The 19892-nt window shown below is 41.3% G+C and overlaps 1 protein-coding gene across 2 annotated transcripts in view; it reads right to left on the bottom strand.

Moving 5' to 3' along the window:
* Window positions 1-3516: 3516 nt before the first annotated feature.
* LOC112248430 (synapsin-1) overlaps window positions 3517-19892 on the bottom strand; it is a 30495-nt gene continuing 14119 nt past the window's right edge. The window contains exons 8-13 of one of the 2 annotated variants that reach the window (XM_024417452.2): window positions 19677-19751; window positions 19487-19589; window positions 12322-12471; window positions 12085-12154; window positions 11355-11940; window positions 3517-4012 (exon numbers count right to left, since the gene is read on the bottom strand). In XM_024417452.2, the coding sequence (XP_024273220.2) occupies window positions 3877-4012; window positions 11355-11940; window positions 12085-12154; window positions 12322-12471; window positions 19487-19589; window positions 19677-19751 (1120 nt within the window). In that variant the 3' untranslated portion in view covers window positions 3517-3876. The remainder of the gene's footprint in view (window positions 4013-11354; window positions 11941-12084; window positions 12155-12321; window positions 12472-19486; window positions 19590-19676; window positions 19752-19892) is intronic. The other variant, XM_024417453.2, reaches the window with a different exon arrangement.

Here is a 19892-nt window from a genome sequence, read left to right on the forward strand (position 1 = left end):
TCTGTCCTTACAACAATATGATAACAAAGACATCTGAAAATACACCAATAATTTAGGTCACTCCCCTCTACAGTATCCCAAGTTAGGATCTCATGTTGGTGCATTGGTTGCTAGATCGAATCCCGAGCTGACAAGGTAAAATCTGTCGTTCTGCCCCTGAACAAGGCACTTAACCTACTGTTCCTAGGCTGACATTGAAAATAAGAATTTGTTCTTAACTGACTTGCCTAGTTAAATAAAGGTCAAATAAAATAATACAAATTGGTGGTTGTGATGTGATAAAGTTCACAGTAAAGTGGCCTTTGAGTGTCCAACTAATTGGTCAGACTGTAACCCTGCACCACCTTGTGGTCACATTGGTAGAGCTAAACCTTATTACACCAATAAAGCATAATATGACAGTCGTTCGACTGAATAGCTCTTCTACAACTCCACAGAGGAAATGAGCCATTGGCCATTCACAGTTTTCCACTGAGCTTGCTGTTATCATGTCTACTCAGAATGTTATTTTTGATCATCATTTGAACATTATGAAGAAAATGGTTCCTCATTGTTACTAATGGTCTTGAACTTTATTGAATATGTGCACATGTTGATAGCATAATTATGAAGGTACATTGCAAATAACATCAAAATAACATCACATATACTTTTCTACATTTATTTGAATACTCCACAATGATATACAATATATGTAATATTTATCATTTTTGTCTATTTTAGATACATATAGGTTTCTTCTTTTATACATCTGGCAGGCATCAATATTGACCATCAATTTCACAGAAATTCATAGTGCAGATAACAAAATAAAAAATAATCACATCTGCATTTAGGAAAACTACTTAAGCAAAGAAAAAAGGCATACAAATTGTAAACATACATTCAAATCTATCCATCAAAAGAATGTAAACAAAATAAACATTTCAACCCATGTCTATGAATATCAACAAACAGGGTTCATATAGATTGATTCAATTTTGATGACACTCCAATGTATAATCCACCGGAGGATTTTAACTCCAAACACAGCTAAGATGTTCTCTGATGGATGTTCTCTGTTACAGGCAGTAGCAGAGAGCCGAGTAAAACAATACAGATGTATACCAATCACGTGTTCATCCAGACAAGTCATTTTTTTTGTAGCAGGTATCATTTGAGGCTTCTCTGATCCATTCATTCAATGGTATACGCTGACAATTCTGTTTGCTGAGTTATGATTTCCATTGAGTCCCATGACAAGATGTAATATACATTTTCAAACGTAGACATGTAATCCTGAATACAAGAGAAACTAAGATAAAAAAATATTTTTCAAAAAGTAGAAATAATGCATAATTCATGATAGTGAATGCCAGTACTGAAAAAGGGCTTACAAATTATATAAATGCCAAAAATCCAAAACCAAAACCCACATTTATTCATTGCACAAAATATCAACAAGCACAGCGTGACAAACGTGACAAATCTGCATCATTCATAGGTCACGATCTGTACAACACTTCTATTTGGTTTTACAAAACAACATTTATCACAAGGGTTCACTGTGGATACACTAAGGGTCGATGCGTAGAGGAAGCAGAGGGGTTCTGCAGGGAGATTGGGACTTTTCCGAATTAGCTCCAAAAAACAGATTGCCTGGAACACACTCATTTTGGAAGACATAATCAGTGCCCTAGAAACAGAAGGTTTCAGCTTTGGGCTCAGGGAATATCTAGGGATTGTTTTCTGACCAATGATCAAAGGGGTCATTAATGTTTTGGGGAGAAAGTATTACATGTAGAAAATCAAACAGAAGTATACTGCAGTGGTACTGTATATCCCACAGGGGACATACCAGTACATTTATTTTACACTGCCTACATAACCCTTGGTACATTCCTTGGCTGAGCATTTACTTGGACTAGGTCCCTTGCTCACAAGCTGTGACCCTGCTGGGAGCCAGGGGACAGACAGGATAGGCACCCAAACTCTCCACTCACAGAAACAGCAGCATCCCAGGCCCTTGTGATGGCAGGTAAAATAGAGCACTGGAGATGGTTGTGTCTCTACAATCTGACATTAAAATCTCAAAAATATCGCTTGACTCATGTCTTCAAGTATGATTTTGTTATATTTCATGTGCAAATACATTTGAAAGAACAAATACATTCTACCTCAATAAACACACATGCTTTCATTTGCAGTGCTCATCATCCTCATTTCAGTGCAACGTTTGGAAGACCTGACTCCTGACACCAGTGTGTCACTTACCAGGACATCCCTGAGACAATACTATCTGACTGAACTTTGTGCCTGTGTAAGGCATGTTTTCCAAATTGAGAGCTATTGAGATTTTGTCTTAATCTAACTGAAGAAGGGAGAGGGAGGCAGCAACGGCATTCTCACAAAAACAACACATACTTTTGTTATGCTAATTACGCTAGCTAATTACATGTGACAACACGGTTACAAGCGGCGATGTGAGTGATTGAAATTGCAACCATATCTCCTTTATTGACATGCATCTAAAAAAAATATCATAATTTAGAATGAATGAGCAACTCAAACAGCTGTGGTGTTGCTTTACTGTAACACTGAACTGACCTACTGTAGTGTGAACAACACTGTGCCGACAAGTTTAATTTAGCGATGGTTCATTTCAGAGCCAACCAAAACTTGGTCAAATGTGTCACTATGATCTGACAGAAAACTGTGAACACTATCATGACGATTACCAGTGTATTGTTTCCAGTATACTAGCATAAAAACAATTTCAAATGATCAAATCGTGACCAAGTAAATATCTCCCAATACATAAAAACTGTAGCAACATAGGCCACCTACTGAAATGTAATATATAATAACACCATTTAAAAAGGGACTGATGATTGATGGGGTAAGAATCTTCACCCTTACTTTTATCTGAAATTTAAACACACGTGCAACAACAAGAGAAGTGAATGTGTACTGTATGTGTGTGTGTTTGTAGGAATCATTTGGAATGTGAAGGTGATGGGGAATGTTTCAGACTAAGAGCAACAAACCTCCCACTGGGCACATCTAGTTTTGATTTTCATTTGGTCGAGTTTTCGAAAAAAATACATGTAATTGGATTTAAGTTAAAAGTTGGGTGAAAAAAGACAAAATGCCCTCACATTGATGACTTTTTTGCAAATCCAATCAGTTTTCCACATTGATTCAACGTCATCTCGTAGATTTTTCTGGTTGAAATAAAGTGGAAACAACATGATTTGACCAGTTTTTGTCCAGTGGGCTATCTATATTATATTCTATGTGTGGTCTTCAAATGTACAGATGTAGGATCTTAATTTGATCACTCTTTTGTTGTGGAGAATTTTCAGATGAGCTTTGTGATTTACATAAATGCACTGAAAACCCACACTAACACACGGTTTTTAATATTTGACATTTATTTAACCTTTATTTAACTAGGCATGTCAGTTAAGAACAAATTCTTATTTAGAATGACGGCCTACACCGGCCAAACCTGGATGACGCTGGGCCAATTGTGCGCCGCCCCATGGGACTCCCAATCATGGCAGGTTGTGATACAGCCTGGGTTATATTAACAGTATTGCACTTTTCACATAGCCTAATTTTGGCCAGCTTAACCATCGATCAAGCAATATTATGGATTTAATGTTAAAATCCTTTTGCTGCAGGATTATTTTGCTACGTCAATACTGATCAAATTAAGATCCTATGTCTGTATAGGCAGTAGATGTTTTATATGTGCATTTTCACATCAATGTACATCAATATCCATGATAGGGAGGTGTTAGTTCTATTGGTCCATTGTGTGTTGGGGAGGGGAAGAGGGAGGGACTGCCTTTCAGTCTGTCTGTCGGCGTAGGAGGGGGCTTACTCCATCTCTCAGTCTGAGAAGAGACTGGCAAAAGACTTGCGTAGGTTGCGTATGGTCTCAGCCTTCACCTCATCCTGGCTAAGGCTGGCCCGTGGCGTTGGAGTTTCTGGAATGTTGAAGGCATTGGTAAGAGACTGGGATTTGCTATAAAGAGAGGAAATGGCAATAGAGGAGAGGAAGAGGCTATTAAAGTCATGCAGCAAACCCATGTAATGGTAAGAAGTGTAGGGTGTAATGGTAAGAAGTGTAGAGCATGGCTGGAGAAAGAAAGAGAGAGACCATACATAGGGGATAGACAGAGTTCCTTCAGTATGTATGGACATTCCTTACATAACTGATTCAGTGCACTGACCAGCTCAACTTTATATGTATACTGAATGATTGATCTGGATGCAAAGGCATGCTTTTTTTAATCATCCCCCACCCCCCCCCGACCAGTGTTCCTAGTTCCATGTTCTGGACTCGACGGCACAAAGATAAATTCATTGAAGAAATTGCTTGCAGTTGTCTTTCAGTCAGTCAACTTGGGTACAACATACTATGGGGAGTCGCACTCTCACGACTTCAGTTGGAGGAGCTACAATCACGCCTGACAAGGCCAATGAAATCCACGCCACACTGGAAGCCCTGTCTTCCACAGGTGATACATGTGAGGTTCGGATTCATTCCTTCAGTTATTCCACTATTTACCTCAGTGTGAACAGGAACAATTCACGCTACTAAAACAAACACGAGACTATCTTGAGTCACGTCAACTAAACTGTCTGTTAATGGTAGAGCGTGCTCACCCCCTGCATGTTGTGTGCTGAAGTTTGTACTTTGTTCTCATATTTATTTTGTATTTTTTTATTTCACCTTTATTTAACCAGGTAGGCAAGTTGAGAACAAGTTCTCATTTACAATTGCGACCTGGCCAAGATAAAGCAAAGCAGTTCGACACATACAACGACACAGAGTTACACATGGAGTAAAACAAACATACAGTCAATAATACAGTATAAACAAGTCTATATACGATGTGAGCAAATGAGGTGAGATAAGGGAGGTAAAGGCAAAAAAAGGCCACGGTGGCAAAGTAAATACAATATAGCAAGTAAAACACTGGAATGGTAGAGTTGCAATGGAAGAATGTGCAAAGTAGAAATAAAAATAATGGGGTGCAAAGGAGCAAAATAAATAAATTAATTAAATACAGTAGGGAAGAGGTAGTTGTTTGGGCTAAATTATAGGTGGGCTATGTACAGGTGCAGTAATCTGTGAGCTGCTCTGACAGTTGGTGCTTAAAGCTAGTGAGGGAGATAAGTGTTTCCAGTTTCAGAGATTTTTGTAGTTCGTTCCAGTCATTGGCAGCAGAGAACTGGAAGGAGAGGCGGCCAAAGAAAGAATTGGTTTTGGGGTTGACTAGAGAGATATACCTGCTGGAGCGTGTGCTACATGTGGGAGATGCTATGGTGACCAGCGAGCTGAGATAAGGGGGGACTTTACCTAGCAGGGTCTTGTAGATGACATGGAGCCAGTGGGTTTGGCGACGAGTATGAAGCGAGGGCCAGCCAACGAGAGGGTACAGGTCGCAATGGTGGGTAGTATATGGGGCTTTGGTGACAAAACGGATTGCACTGTGATAGACTACATCCAATTTGTTGAGTAGGGTATTGGAGACTATTTTGTAAATGACATCGCCAAAGTCGAGGATTGGTAGGATGGTCAGTTTTACAAGAGTATGTTTGGCAGCATGAGTGAAGGATGCTTTGTTGCGAAATAGGAAGCCAATTCTAGATTTAACTTTGGATTGGAGATGTTTGATATGGGTCTGGAAGGAGAGTTTACAGTCTAACCAGACACCTAAGTATTTGTAGTTGTCCACGTATTCTAAGTCAGAGCCGTCCAGAGTAGTGATGTTGGACAGGCGGGTAGGTGCAGGTAGCGATCGGTTGAAGAGCATGCATTTAGTTTTACTTGTATTTAAGAGCAATTGGAGGCCACGGAAGGAGAGTTGTATGGCATTGAAGCTTGCCTGGAGGGTTGTTAACACAGTGTCCACAGAAGGGCCAGAAGTATACAGAATGGTGTCGTCTGCGTAGAGGTGGATCAGACACTCACCAGCAGCAAGAGCGACCTCATTGATGTATACAGAGAAGAGAGTCGGTCCAAGAATTGAACCCTGTGGCACCCCCATAGAGACTGCCAGAGGTCCGGACAGCAGACCACCAGACTCATAAGTTTCCTAATCACAAACAATGAATTATTCTTCAAATGGCTTAGCCTGGCTATAGCAATAACTAACTGCTAACAAGCCGGGTTCGCGACCATGCCCCAGTATATTAAAAGATAATGTTTGTTGTCTTGTATATCTCGGCGCATGCTCAGGATGCTCTCGCTTAAATCAGTTTGTGTGCGAGACTAAGAGACAGCTGCCACTGTTCCCCAACTAGTCCATGGCTCAGGTTCTCTTGACAATCATGTAGCATTCCTTACGGAACTTGGTGTTTCCAATCGTGACTTCCTCTCCTGGGTGCCCGTACCTTGGCTGAGTCAGATTTGCGGAACGCAGAGATGGATTGGGTGCTTGGTCGACTAGAATGTCTACCGGCTCCTGTGCGCTCTGTCGACAGTTATGGGAGCCTACTCAAAGAGAGAGGGCAACCAGGTTCTGTGAATATCCCCCACCACCTGTGTCTGCCTTGGTTAAGCACCGCTTGCCTGTCATCGCAGAAGGATCTGGGTCCCACCTCTGTGATCCGGTTCTACGTATACTTTTGAGACCAGGCCAGCTAACAAGCGCTGCATAACGTGCTAGCCAGGTTAGGTAAATTGCAGAGGTGAGCTAGCTACTGCTAGCTATTAAGGCTTCCTGACGGTGGAATTGCTTGGGTAACTCTTGTTTAGTATACCTATCTACCATTAAGTCGCTTGGTTATTCTAAATGGACAATGCTGCCGCAGCCATTGCCGGATCCCCGTGTCCATAAGGGACTTGGCTTCATCCAAGGCAATACAGTCACGGAATCACAACTACGTTTGGAAGCTTGTCAATGTTTAAAGGGACATTTAAAAAAAGTTCTACTTCATATTCAGCATCTCCAGCACCACATGTGAAAATGGAACGTTTATGTTTTGTAGTAAACAAGAAAGAGGAAGATAAGTGTTTCCAATGACATCGTCAACCAATTAGTAGACAATTAGTTAGCAATGCCTACGCATAATTGGTTAAAAATCACACAATGCACACCAATGATGTCATTGGAAACACGTATTTCTTCCTCTCTTTTTTACTACAAAACATACATTACCGGTCAAAAGTTTTAGACCACCTACTCAATCAAGGGTTTTTCTTAATTTTTTACAATTTTCATCAAAACTATGAAATAAGACACATGGAATCATGTAGTAACCAAAAAAAGAGTTAAACAAATCAAAATACATTTTATATTTGAGATTCTTCAAATAGCCATCCTTTGGCAAACTACCTGCCCTCCAGGACATCTACACCACTCGATGTCACAGGAAGGCCAAAAAGATAATCAAGGACAACAACCACCCGAGCCACTGCCTGTTCACCCCGTTATCATCCAGAAGGCGAGGTGAGTACAGGTGCATCAAAGCTGGGACCGAGAGACTGAAAAACAGCTTCTATCTCAAGGCCATCAGACTGTTAAACAGTCATCACTAACATTGATTGGCTGCTGCCAACATACTGACTTAAATCTCTAGCCACTTTAATAATAAAAAATTGGATAAAATAAATGTATCACTAGTCACTTTAAACAATGCCACTTTTTATAATGTTTACATACTCTACATTACTCATCTCATATGTATATACCGTACTCTATACCATCTACTGCATCTTTGCCTATGCCGTTCGGCCATCGCTCATCCATATATTTATATGTACATATTCTTATTCATTCCTTTACACTTGTGTGTATAAGGTAGTTGTTGTGAAATTGTTAGATTACTTGTTAGATATTATTACATGGTCATAACTAGAAGCACAAGCATTTCGCTACACTCGCATTAACATCTGCTAACCATGTGTATGTGACCAATACAATTTTATTTGATTTGCCTTAATGACAGCTTTGCACACTCTTGGCATTCTCTCAACCAGCTTAATGAGGTAGTCACCTGGAATGCATTTAAATTAACAGGTGTGCCTTGTTAAAAGTTAATTTGTGGAATTTCTTTCCTTCCTAATGCGTTTGAGCCAATCAGTTGTGTTGTGACACGGTAGGGGTGGTATACAGAAGATAGCCCTATTTGGTAAAAGACCATACTATGGCAAGAACAGCTCAAACAAGCAGAGAGAAACGACAGTCCATCATTACTTTAAGACTTGAAGGTCAGTCAATCCGGAAAATTTCAAGAACTCTGAAAGTTTCTTCAAATGCAGTCGTAAAAACTATCAAGCGCTATGATGAAACTGGCTCTCATGAGAACCGCCACAGGAATGGAAGACCTAGAGTTACCAGCCTCAGAAATTCACAGTGATGTCTATTTTTCTCGATGAGGGACCCGTGCCCTGTTGGGAATGGACACTCTGGCGCACCAGTGTCTTCGGACCCTCGTTTACACGTTCTGCCAGTGGTTCTGATTCAGCCCACGCTGGAGAGGGTGTGCCAGGAGGGCTTACTGTTGGTTCTTGTAGCTCCTCGTTGGCCCAAGCAGCCTTTGTTCGTGGAGATCATTTGCCTTTTAGGCAGGGAGCTGTGGCAACTCCCGTTGCGTAGCAACCTGTTGTCCCAGGCACACGGGCAGGTTTGGAATGCAAGGACGGAGATTTAGTTCCTATGGGCCTGGCCCCTGAGAGGGCCAATCTGATGGCGAGAGGTTTACCTCTGAATGTTATTTCCACCATTCAGTCCGCAAGGGTGCACTCTACAAGAGGGCTGTATGCGTATAAGTGGTTGAGCTCTGGTGCCAAGATAAAGGGCTGGTTCCTTTTCAGTGCAGGCATTCTTTTCTTTAAAACTTTTTTTTTTTTTTACCCCGTTTTCTCCCCAATTTCGTGGTATCAAATTGTTTTAGTAGCTACTATCTTCTCTCATCGCTACAACTCCCATACGGGCTCGGGAGAGACGAAGGTTGAAAGTCATGCGTCCTCCGATACACAACCCAACCAAGCCGCATTGCTTCTTAACACAGCGAGCATCCAACCCAGAAGCCAGCCGCACCAATGTGTCGGAGGAAACACTGTGCACCTGGCAACCTTGGTTAGCGCGCTCTGCGCCCGGCCCGCCACAGGAGTCGCTGGTGCGCGATGAGACAAGGATATCCCTACCGGCCAACCCCTCCCTAACCCGGACGATGCTAGGCCAATTGTGTGTCGCCCTGGGAGGTCCAGTGCGGGGATTCTCCACTTTAAACGTGTACATGGCCGCTATCCCTGATTGTGCGGTTCCTGGAAAGTGTACTTTTTTGGGGCTTGATGCTGGTTTTGGAGGCAACCCCTTTAAGCCTCTGGAGTCAATGGATCTGAAGATCCTCTCCCACAAAACCTCCCTGCTCATGGCTTTTGCATTAGCTAAACATGTTGGGGACCTCCACGCGTTATCCGTACATCCTTCCTGTACTCAATTCGCCCAGTGCGACTCTACGGTGATGTTATGTCCAAATACGTCCTTCGCCCTGAAAGTCATGACTGTGTCATACAGTTCCTTAGCTTTGAGCAATTTCCATTTTTGCCTCCTCCTTTTGCTTCTGAAGAGCAACAGCGGTTACATGCCCTGTGTCCGGTGCAAGCTTTTCCCATGTACATTGAACTGACCTGGGAAATCCGGTTATGTGACCAGCTTTTTGTCTGTTTGCTAATCCAGCTCGCAGCAGGACGCTCTCAAAGCAGTGTCTCTTCCAGTGGATTATCACTTTGGCATATAGCAGAAAGTGGCAAGGGTTACCTACCATGGGTGTGGCTGCATCTTGGCCATTGTTTAAAGGGTTGATCGTAGGAGATATTTGTCCTGTGGCAAGTTGGGCATCACCACACACTTTTGTGAGGTTTTATCGCTTAGATGTTCCTGCTCCCAGTAAAGCCCATAGGGTGCTTACCGCTGGGACAGGGGAAAGTCACTATGTAGCGCGCCGTTTGCACAATACCCAGACTGCCACATCTGGCAGGGTCAGGTCTGGGTGGTCTGCCATGGACCGTTTCATTTAGTATCCATCAGGATCAACTTAGGGCGTGATTATATTTCCACATAGTATGTTGAACCGAAGTTGATTGATTGAAAGGGAACATAACGTTAGGATTATAACTACTGTTCCCTGAAGGAGGGAAATGAGGTACAACACCTGTTTGGCCCCATACCACCCGTTCCTGGGCTAAGTGAAGAGTAGTATTAATTTGAAGGAATTAATCTGAGCCTCACGCTTATCACCTGTGGAGGCGGTGCTTCCAGCGAGGCGCAAATTTCATTGTCAGGCTTGATTGTAGATCTGCGAAAGTGCAACTCCCCATAGTATGTTGTACCTCATTTCCCTCCTTCAGGGAACAGTAGTTAAATCAATAACATTACATTTTGACTGTTAATAGCTTGTTAAAGCCATATTTTCTATGCAATATACACTAGAAGCGTACATCATTTACAACATAAAGAAACCTGCATAACCCTTTCCTTGACCCTTTCCACATTGCCCTCTATCACATGTTTTAAGGAACACTGCATTAGTTGTAAATTACGTAGTGTTATTTAAACTTTCCTTTCCATGAGTAACTAGAGAATTACCAGGACATTAAACATGGTCAATAGTACTTTGTAGATTGTACTCAATACAATGTCAACCAGCTTTTTGGTGGCCCAAAACGAAAAGTTGTTGGAAAATTGCACCTTGTGTATTCTACTATTCTAATGCTCATCAGTAAGTTGAGACCCTGACTGAGTTACAAAAATATATATTATAATAATTATTTTTGGGTGGTTGGGACACCCTAGCAGCCGTGGGGCCCTAAGTGGTTGTTTATGTCGCATATGCCATAAGATCTAGCTTTATCCAAAATAAGTCCTTGTAATTTCAAGTGCAACATAAAAATTAATAATGAGCAGGACACAAAAAGTGTTAACATTCCATTGGAATCGTCTTGAAATAACTTGTTCGGCACACTCAGTCTAAATATTTGGATCAAATAACAAATCGCACTGTAAACATCTGATAACATATCCCATGACAAACTATAGCTACATTGATTTGCAAACTCAATATCTAGCCTACAGTACAGATATAACACCATCATGCACATCAATCCCCTTGATGAGATAAAAATAAATGAAAGCTAAATCTAGAACACAGAATCCTCTCGTCGGTTAATTACTCATCCTTATCTAGAATGAGATAGACAGAGCATCGTGTGTGGCTCACAAAAACTGCCAAAAACAATAGGAGGATGTTACATCCAATATTGAGCTATTGAGTAATACAGTTGGGATACACTGAGCAAAAAGTATATTGGCATTGAATGTTTTGGGAAACTTTATGAAAGCTATTCTTACTTCAGTGGAGGGATGGCTCCCATAGCAGGAGGGTCCTGGTTGGGCTTCTGTGGGGGTTGGGGCTTCTGCTGCAGAGGAGGTTTCCCTCCCGGGCCTCCCTGGCCCTGGGCACTAAGGCGGGGCTGCTGAGTGGTGGGGGCCCCAGGGCGACCTTGCTGGGCTGGAGCCCTCTGCTGCTGGGGGCCCTGGGGGCCTCCTCCCTGGGACTGCTGCCTGGCAGGCTGACCTGGCTTCTGCTGGGGCCTCTGCTGGGGCTGGCCCCCTGTGGACTTCTGGCCCATGCCTCCAAGAGGGGGGCTCTGCTGCAGCTGGGGACCTGACTGCTGTGGCCTCTGGTTTTGAGGGGAGCCCCCCTGGCTCATGGATCGCTGGGGGGATCCCTGACCAGAGGGGGGTTTCTGCCCCTGACCTGGGGGACGCTGCTGGGCCCCAGCTCCTGGGTTGGTTCCTTTCTGTGATGTCTGGGCAGGGGGGTTCTGGGTGTTGGGGCCTGGGGAAGGGGGCTGGCCTTGGGGAGAGGGGCGCTGCTGGGAGGGGGATCCTTGGCGAGGGGTGGCAGTGCCGGTTGGTGTCTGTTGTGGGCCACCTGAAGGAGACAGAGCACTGTTTATCCTGTCCCTATTAAGCAATCATTAAAAAAACAATTTAGCTATCATATTACCAGCTAATGAACAAAAGCAACTGTACATTGGGATTTTTGGGCCTTAATATTACAGAGCCATCTTCTTACCTTGTGGAGAAGGGCGTTGCTGAGCCTGTGGCACTTTGGGTTGTGAGATAGGCTGAGAGGATGTAGCTTTCTGCATGGCCAACATGTTACAATGAGACAAAGTGAATGGGTTATAAATACAAACCAAATATACTGGCCAATTAGTAATAAAGACCACTCATCTAAACATACTCCTTTTGACAAATATTGACTCATCTTAAGTTTATTAGACTGAGTGGTGGTTAGCAATAGTGTCACCTGTACAGGCTGTGCAGCTGTGGGACGGACAGGAGAGGGACTTGCAGTGCGTGGGACTGTCTGGTTCATTTTGGAGATGACCAGGTCTGCAATTTGATCACGGTCTTCACCCTGCTGGTCTCCAATCAGAGGCATGGAGCAACCCACCACCTGAGAGAACGAGATGGGGAAACACAAATCAAATTGTATTAGTCACATGCGCCGAATACATCAGGTGAAATGCTTACTTACAAGCCCATAACCAACAATGCTGTTTAAAAAATACGAATAAGAAATAAAAGTAACAAGTAGTTAAAGAGCAGCAGTAAAATAACAAGAGGGAGACTATATACAAGGGGTACTGGTACAGAGTCAATGTGCGGGGCACTGGTTAGTCGAGGTAACGTGTACATGTAGGTAGAGTTATTAAAGGGACTATGCATAAATAATAAGAGTGTATCAGCGACGTAAAAGAGGGGGGGGGGGCAATGCAAATAGTCTGGGTAGCCACAAGGTATTACAATGTTGTTACCAGTGTAATTACTGTGTTACTACACAGTTTAAGAATGCTTAAATTGCGAGCCTTTCCCAATAATGCAGTACTCAATATCAAAATAGTATGGAAGCCATGAAGCCCAAGGCAAAAAAATACAACTTAGCCTCTTGGAATTCTCATTTGAATGACTTAGTATCTTGTTTCAACAACTTAGTCTCTCATTTTAATTACTTCATTGTTATTTTGCCTAACTAGACCTATTTTGTTATGCAGCTTATTGCACCGTGTAATGGTTGGTGCAGCCATTCATTCATGATTCTATCCATTGATATGATTATTCATTGACAGTTCTTTGATAGCCTAAAGCAGGGCTGCTTTTGAATGCCAGAGCATGTAAGTGGGTGAGTGTTGAGTGTGAAGCAGCGCAAAAAAATGGTGCTTTCTTCTCCCGCTCCAATTTCGCTCTGATACTGCTCAGCCACAAGCTCTGGGCCTGCCCTGCTTAGCATTTTTATTTCCTTTATCACTAGTCTTTTAATTCTGCCTATTCGGTTGTAATTATTTTGCCCCCCCCATCCACAGTAGCCTATATCTAGTTTATATTCTACTTTCTAACGTTGGGAAATGTCATTTCTATTTTGAAGGAAATGTATTCACGTATGTTTTTAGGTAGGCAATACATAGACTACTGTGAAATATGTTTGAGATTTTCTTGGAATAGAATCAATTTAATTAAGGTAAAACATCTTAAATAAATCGTAAATAATAAAAGGCCAGTATCAACTTCTTTTCATTAATAAAATGGAAGAAATAATCTCAAGCAAACACCAATAAGCTTCACATGTGGATTGAAAGTGGGAAAGTCGCTCTACAAATTAAATATTATTATTATAGAGACAACAAAATACACATGTAAAAGCTTAATTACATAAAGGAATATTAGTGGGAATATAACCATAACATAAACAAGAGAAAGGAGAATGGAATACATTTGAAAAGCCTAAAATGTACAAATACAATGAGAGAATGTGCTTTTGTGCTATTTAAAAAAAATTATAATAATTGATTGGAGAAAGAAAATAAGTAGGCGGCCAGTATGGTGCAATAAACTTTAGTGAACTATTTATAGAAAAGATATACAAAATAATACATAGGGGAAAATCAGCCTGAATAGCAGGACGCGCAACAGCAATGCGTTTTGACTACTAATTCATATGCACATTGCATCTGAAAGGGTTCTTTTTAGGGGTCCATCTACATTCATTCCACCTGGGCCTATTGACCCAGCTTTGGATATGTACTACAGACTGGTGCATAAAGACATATCCAAGCTACAGGTCTTAAATGTCCAGAATGCCCCCTCTATAGTCATCCACCTAGTGGACAAGGGAGGCGCTGTTACTGTACAAGACTGAAGAACTCAGGCAACTGAATGATCAGACGTTCTGTAAAATATTCACTACAAAACCCCACAAAAAAGCTTCTGTCATTGAGGGCATGCACAATGGTGATATCACCAAAAGAGAACACAGATTGGTGCGTAAAAACAGCTCCACACTGGTAATCTGCAGTCCCTAAAATACTCTTTAATTATCTTAATTCCCAAAGGGACAGGATGAATCTTCTTTGCAATGTCAGACCAGATTTAGCAGCAGGCCTGAAGATCTCTACTCAACGTCAAATTCTCTGATTGATAATTATGCCCCTATGTATTGTGACACTTTCGTTTACCAAATACTCCACAATTAGACATTAGTTAAACTTCTTCCTGCTAATAAAAACACCAAATCCATCCATCACGCACAGATCTCCCTCTCAAGCGCTCCTTCTCAGGAGCTTTGCATTATCACCAAATGAATAGGTTGTTGTCATCGGTGCTATTGAAACTTGGATAGCTTATTTATGTAAACCATTAGCCAACTATTCAAAGATTAAATGAATTGTCATCATGAAAGTTTATTATCTCTTCATTTTATTTTGGTGATAAAATGTTTATTTTTTTGTTATTGTGAACTGTAGTCTATAACAAGTTACTCCTTTCAATTAAATCCCTATCAGAGGAGATTCTGAAAGGCTAATAAAATCATGTTGTTCGCAGCATAAACCAGCCTATAATTTCTGAAGTTTATTCATTTATTGGTGATGGATACTTTAACTGTAAGTTTAGTAATTCTATTGATGGAAAGATTGTTTACCTCGTGTCGCACACATTTAATTCAACGTTTGATTATAGCTCACAATCAAGCATAGCCGCAGGAAATAGGGGTGCTGAAGGTGCTGCATCACCCCCTGCAAAATCAGAATAAAAAATATTTATTAATAAAAATATACAGTTGAAGTCAGAAGTTTACATAGACTTAGGTTGGAGTCATTAAAACTTGTTTTTCAACCACTCCACAAATCTATTGTTAACAAACTATAGTTTTGGCAAGTTGGTTAGGACATCTACTTTGGGGATGACACAAGTAATTTTTCCAACAATTATTTATAGACAGATTATTTCACTGTATCACAATTCCAGTGGGTCAGAAGTTTACATACACTAAGTTGACTGTGCCTTTAAACAGCTTGGAAAATTCCAGAAAATGATGCCATGGTTTTAGAAGCTTCTGATGGGCTAATTGACATAATTTGAGTCAATTGGAGGTGTATCTGTGGATGCATTTCAAGGCCTACCTTCAAACTCAGTGCCTCTTTGCTTGACATCATGGGAAAATCAAAATAACTCAGCCAAGACCTCAGAAAAAAATGTAGACCTCCACAAGTCTGGTTCATCCTTGAGAGCAATTTCCAAACACCTGAAGGTACCACGTTCATCTGTACAAACAGTAGTATGTATGCAAGTATAAACACCATGGGACCACGTAGCCATCATACCGCTCAGGAAGGAGACGCGTTCTGAACATACTTTGGTGCAAAAAGTGCAAATCAATCTCAGAACAACAGCAAAGGACTTTGTGAAGATGCTGGAGGAAACAGGTACAAAAGTAACTGTATCCACAGTAAAAACAAGTCCTATATCGACATAAGCTGAAAGACCGCTCAGCAAGGAAGAAGCCACTGCTCCAAAACCGCCATAAAAAAGCCAGACTACGGTTTGCAACTGCACATGGGGACAAAGATCGTACTTTGTTGGAGAAATGTCCTCTGGTCTGATGAAACAAATGCAGGAGGGACTGGTGCACTTCACAAAATATATGGCATCATGAGGAAGGGAAATGATGTGGATATATTGAAGCAACATCTCAAGACATCATTCAGGAAGTTAAAACTTGGTCGCAAATGGATCTTCCAAATGGACAATGACCCCAAGCATACTTCCAAAGTCGTGGCAAATGGCTTAAGGACAACAAAGTCAAGGTATTGGAGTGGCCATCACAAAGCCCTGACCTCAATCCTATAGAAAATTTGTGGGCAGAACTGAAAGTGTTTGCGAGCAAGGAGGCCTACAAGCCTGACTCAGTTAAACCAGCTCTGTCAGGAGGAATGGGCCAAAATGTATCCAACTTATTGTGGGAAGCTTGTGGAAGGCTACCCGAAACCCAAGTTAAACAATTTAAAGGCAAAGCTACCAAATACTAATTGAGTGTATGTAAACTTCTGACCCACTGGGAATGTGATGAAAGAAATAAAAGCTGAAATAAATAATTCTCTCTACTTTTATTCTGACATTTCACATTCTTAAAATAAAGTGGTGATCCTAACCGATTTAAGACTGGGAATTTTTACTGGGATTAAATGTCAGGAATTGTGAAAAACTGAGTTGAAATGTACTTGGCTAAGGTATATGTAAACTTCCGAATTCAACTGTATATAAATATTTGACTACAAAATAAGTGCACTGGGCCTTTTACTAGTGTTAGCGGACTGATAGACAGTGGGGAGAACAAGTATTTGATACACTGACGATTTTGCAGGTTTTTCTACTTACAAAGCATGTAGAGGTCTGTCATTTTTTTATCATAGGTACACTTCAACTGTGAGACGGAATCTAAAACAAAAATCCAGAAAATCACATTGTATGATTTTTAAGTAATTAATTTGCATTTTATTGCATGACATAAGTATTTGATACATCAGAAAAGCCGAACTTAATATTTGGTACAGACACCTTTGTTTGCAATTACAGAGATCATACGTTTCCTGTAGTTCTTGACCAGGTTTGCACACACTGCAGAAGAGATTTTGGCCCACTCCTCCATACAGACCTTCTCCAGATCCTTCAGGTTTCGGGGCTGTCGCTGGGCAATACGGACTTTCAGCTCCCTCTAAAGATTTTCTATTGGGTTCAGGTCTGGAGACTGGCTAGGACACTCCAGGACCTTGAGATGCTTCTTACGGAGCCACTCCTTAGTTGCCCTGGCTGTGTGTTTCGGGTCGTTGTCATGCTGGAAGACCCAGCCATGACCCATCTTCAATTCTCTTACTGAGGGAAGGAGGTTGTTGGCCAAGATCTCGCGATACATGGCCCCATCCATCCTCCCCTCAATACGGTGCAGTCGTCCTGTCCCCTTTGCAGAAAAGCATCCCCAAAGAATGATGTTTCCACCTCCAAGCTTCACGGTTGGGATGGTGTTCTTGGGGTTGTACTCATCCTTCTTCCTCCAAACACGGCGAGTGGAGTTTTGTCCAAAAAGCTCTATTTTTGTCTCATCAGACCACATGACCTTCTCCCATTCCTTCTCTGGATCATCCAGATGGTCATTGGCAAACTTCAGACGGGCCTGGACATGCGCTGGCTTGAGCAGGGGGACCTTGCGTGCGCTGCACGTGTTTAATCCATTACAGCGTAGTGTGTTACTACTGGCTTTCTTTGAGACTGTGGTCCCAGCTCTCTTCAGGTCATTGACCAGGTCCTGCCGTGTAGTTCTGGGCTGATCCCTCAACTTCCTCATGATCATTGATGCCCCACGAGGTGAGATCTTGCATGGAGCCCAACACCGAGGGTGATTGACCGTCATCTTGAACTTCTTACATTTTCTAATAATTGCGCCAACAGTTGTTGCCTTCTCACCAAGCTGCTTGCCTATTGTCCTGTAGCCCATCCTAGCCTTGTGCAGGTCTACAATTTAACCCTGATGTCCTTACACAGCTCTCTGGTCTTGTCCATTGTGGAGAGGTTGGAGTCTGTTTGATTGAGTGTGTGGACAGGTGTCTTTTATACAGGTAACGAATTCAAACAGGTGCAGTTAATACAGGTAATGAGTGGAGAACAGGAGAACTAATAGGTCTGTGAGAGCCGGAATTCTTACTGGTTGGTAGGTGATCAAATACTTATGTCATGCAATAAAATGCAAATGAATTACTTAAAAATAATACAATGTGATTTTCTGGATTTTTGTTTTAGATTCCATCTCTCACAGTTGAAGTGTACCTATGATAAAAACAATTACAGAACTCTACATGCTTTGTAAGTAGGAAAACCTGCAAAATCGGCAGTGTTTCAAATACTTGTTCTCCCCACTGTATATATAGTTATTGCCTGTCCCTTCCCCTGCGATTATCATTCTAATGGTAAGAATGGAAAGAATAAAACCCTTTCCTCAAACATTTACATCAAAAGGTGAAAGGTTATGGGCAAAGCCACAAAATATCCAAATCAAATTAAATATTTTTCTTGATCAAATAACAGGGAAAACAACCACTTGATGTGCAGTATTAATTGTTTTCTTTCTCCAATCAAACCTAATTCTAAACTTTTCAAATATATTCCATTCTTCCTATTGTTTATATTGTGGCTTTATTCCCACTAATATTTATTTATGTAATTAAGCTTTCACATGCATATTTTTCTGTCTTTATAATAATAATAATACATTTGTAGAGCACATTTCCCACGGTCAATGCACATGTCAAGTTTATCGGTGTTTGAGATTATTTATTCCCTTTATTTCATGAAAATAAACTGATACTGGCCTTTATTATTTATTTTAGCTTCACTAAATGGATTTATAATGTGGTGTTTCTATTCCAAGAAAAATGTAAATACATTGTACAGTAGCCTATGTATTGCCCACCTAAAACATCTGTTTAAACATTAGAAGTTCTTCAAAATGGAAACTACATATCCTAATGTTAGAAAGTAGAATATAAACTAGATATAGGCTACTCTGGGTGGGGTAGGCTAAATAATTACAACCAAATAGGCCTAATTAAAATAATACTGATAAAGGAAACAAAAAATGCTAGACAGAGCACGCCCAGAGCTTGTGGCTGAGCAGTACCAGAGTGAAATTGGAGCAGGAGAGAAGCTGCTCAATTAGTCTCTGCTCCTTGCTCCACATTCGCCCACTTACATGCTCTGGCCTTCAGCCCTGCTTTAGGCTATCAAAAAACTGTCTATTCATAATCATATCAATGGATGGAATCAGTGAATGAATGGCTACAGCAACCATTATACGGTCTGACAAGCTGCATAACAAATTAGGCCTAATTAGACAAAGGAACAATGAAGTTGTTTCGAACGAGATACTAAGATGTTCAAATAAGATATTCTCTCATTCAAACGAGATAATTCCAAGAGTCTACGTATGATTATTTTTGGGGGTCTTGGGCTTCACGGCTTCCGTAAAATAGTATAAATATTTTTTTTAATTAAAAAACATGCGGAATAAGAAAGAAAACTGGAGAGTGTAAGCTATATAATAATTATAAGAGCAAAATTGTTAACAATGCTTCTAATCCTTCTACCTCTATAATGTAATCCTTGCCATCTTTTCCATGCAGAGCCTCCACAGCGCACATATCCAAACCGCCAAACACCTCAGAGCAGGAGTCCACCCACATCCGATACCTACGATGTTGGAGAACACTGCTAGTAACTACAAAACACACGGCTGTCTGTCTGATGCACAAAAGCCCAGTCTGTGTTAACACTCACCTGTCTGACATGGCTATCTGTTCCAGCATAGCTGAACCAGTGTTGGTTTTCCAGTTCCCTGAAATTGATGTGCGCCTGATAAACAGACAAGATCTACCGTTTAGCATGTTCTCTTTTGATCATATTATTCACATCAATGTTGGGATATGCAGAATAAATTATCTGTAGAATGGATTGACCTCAGTCACCACAACAAGGAGCTTATTTTTTTCACTT

This window comes from Oncorhynchus tshawytscha, linkage group LG04 (assembly GCF_018296145.1).
Source record: "Oncorhynchus tshawytscha isolate Ot180627B linkage group LG04, Otsh_v2.0, whole genome shotgun sequence".
Lineage (NCBI taxonomy): Eukaryota > Metazoa > Chordata > Actinopteri > Salmoniformes > Salmonidae > Oncorhynchus > Oncorhynchus tshawytscha.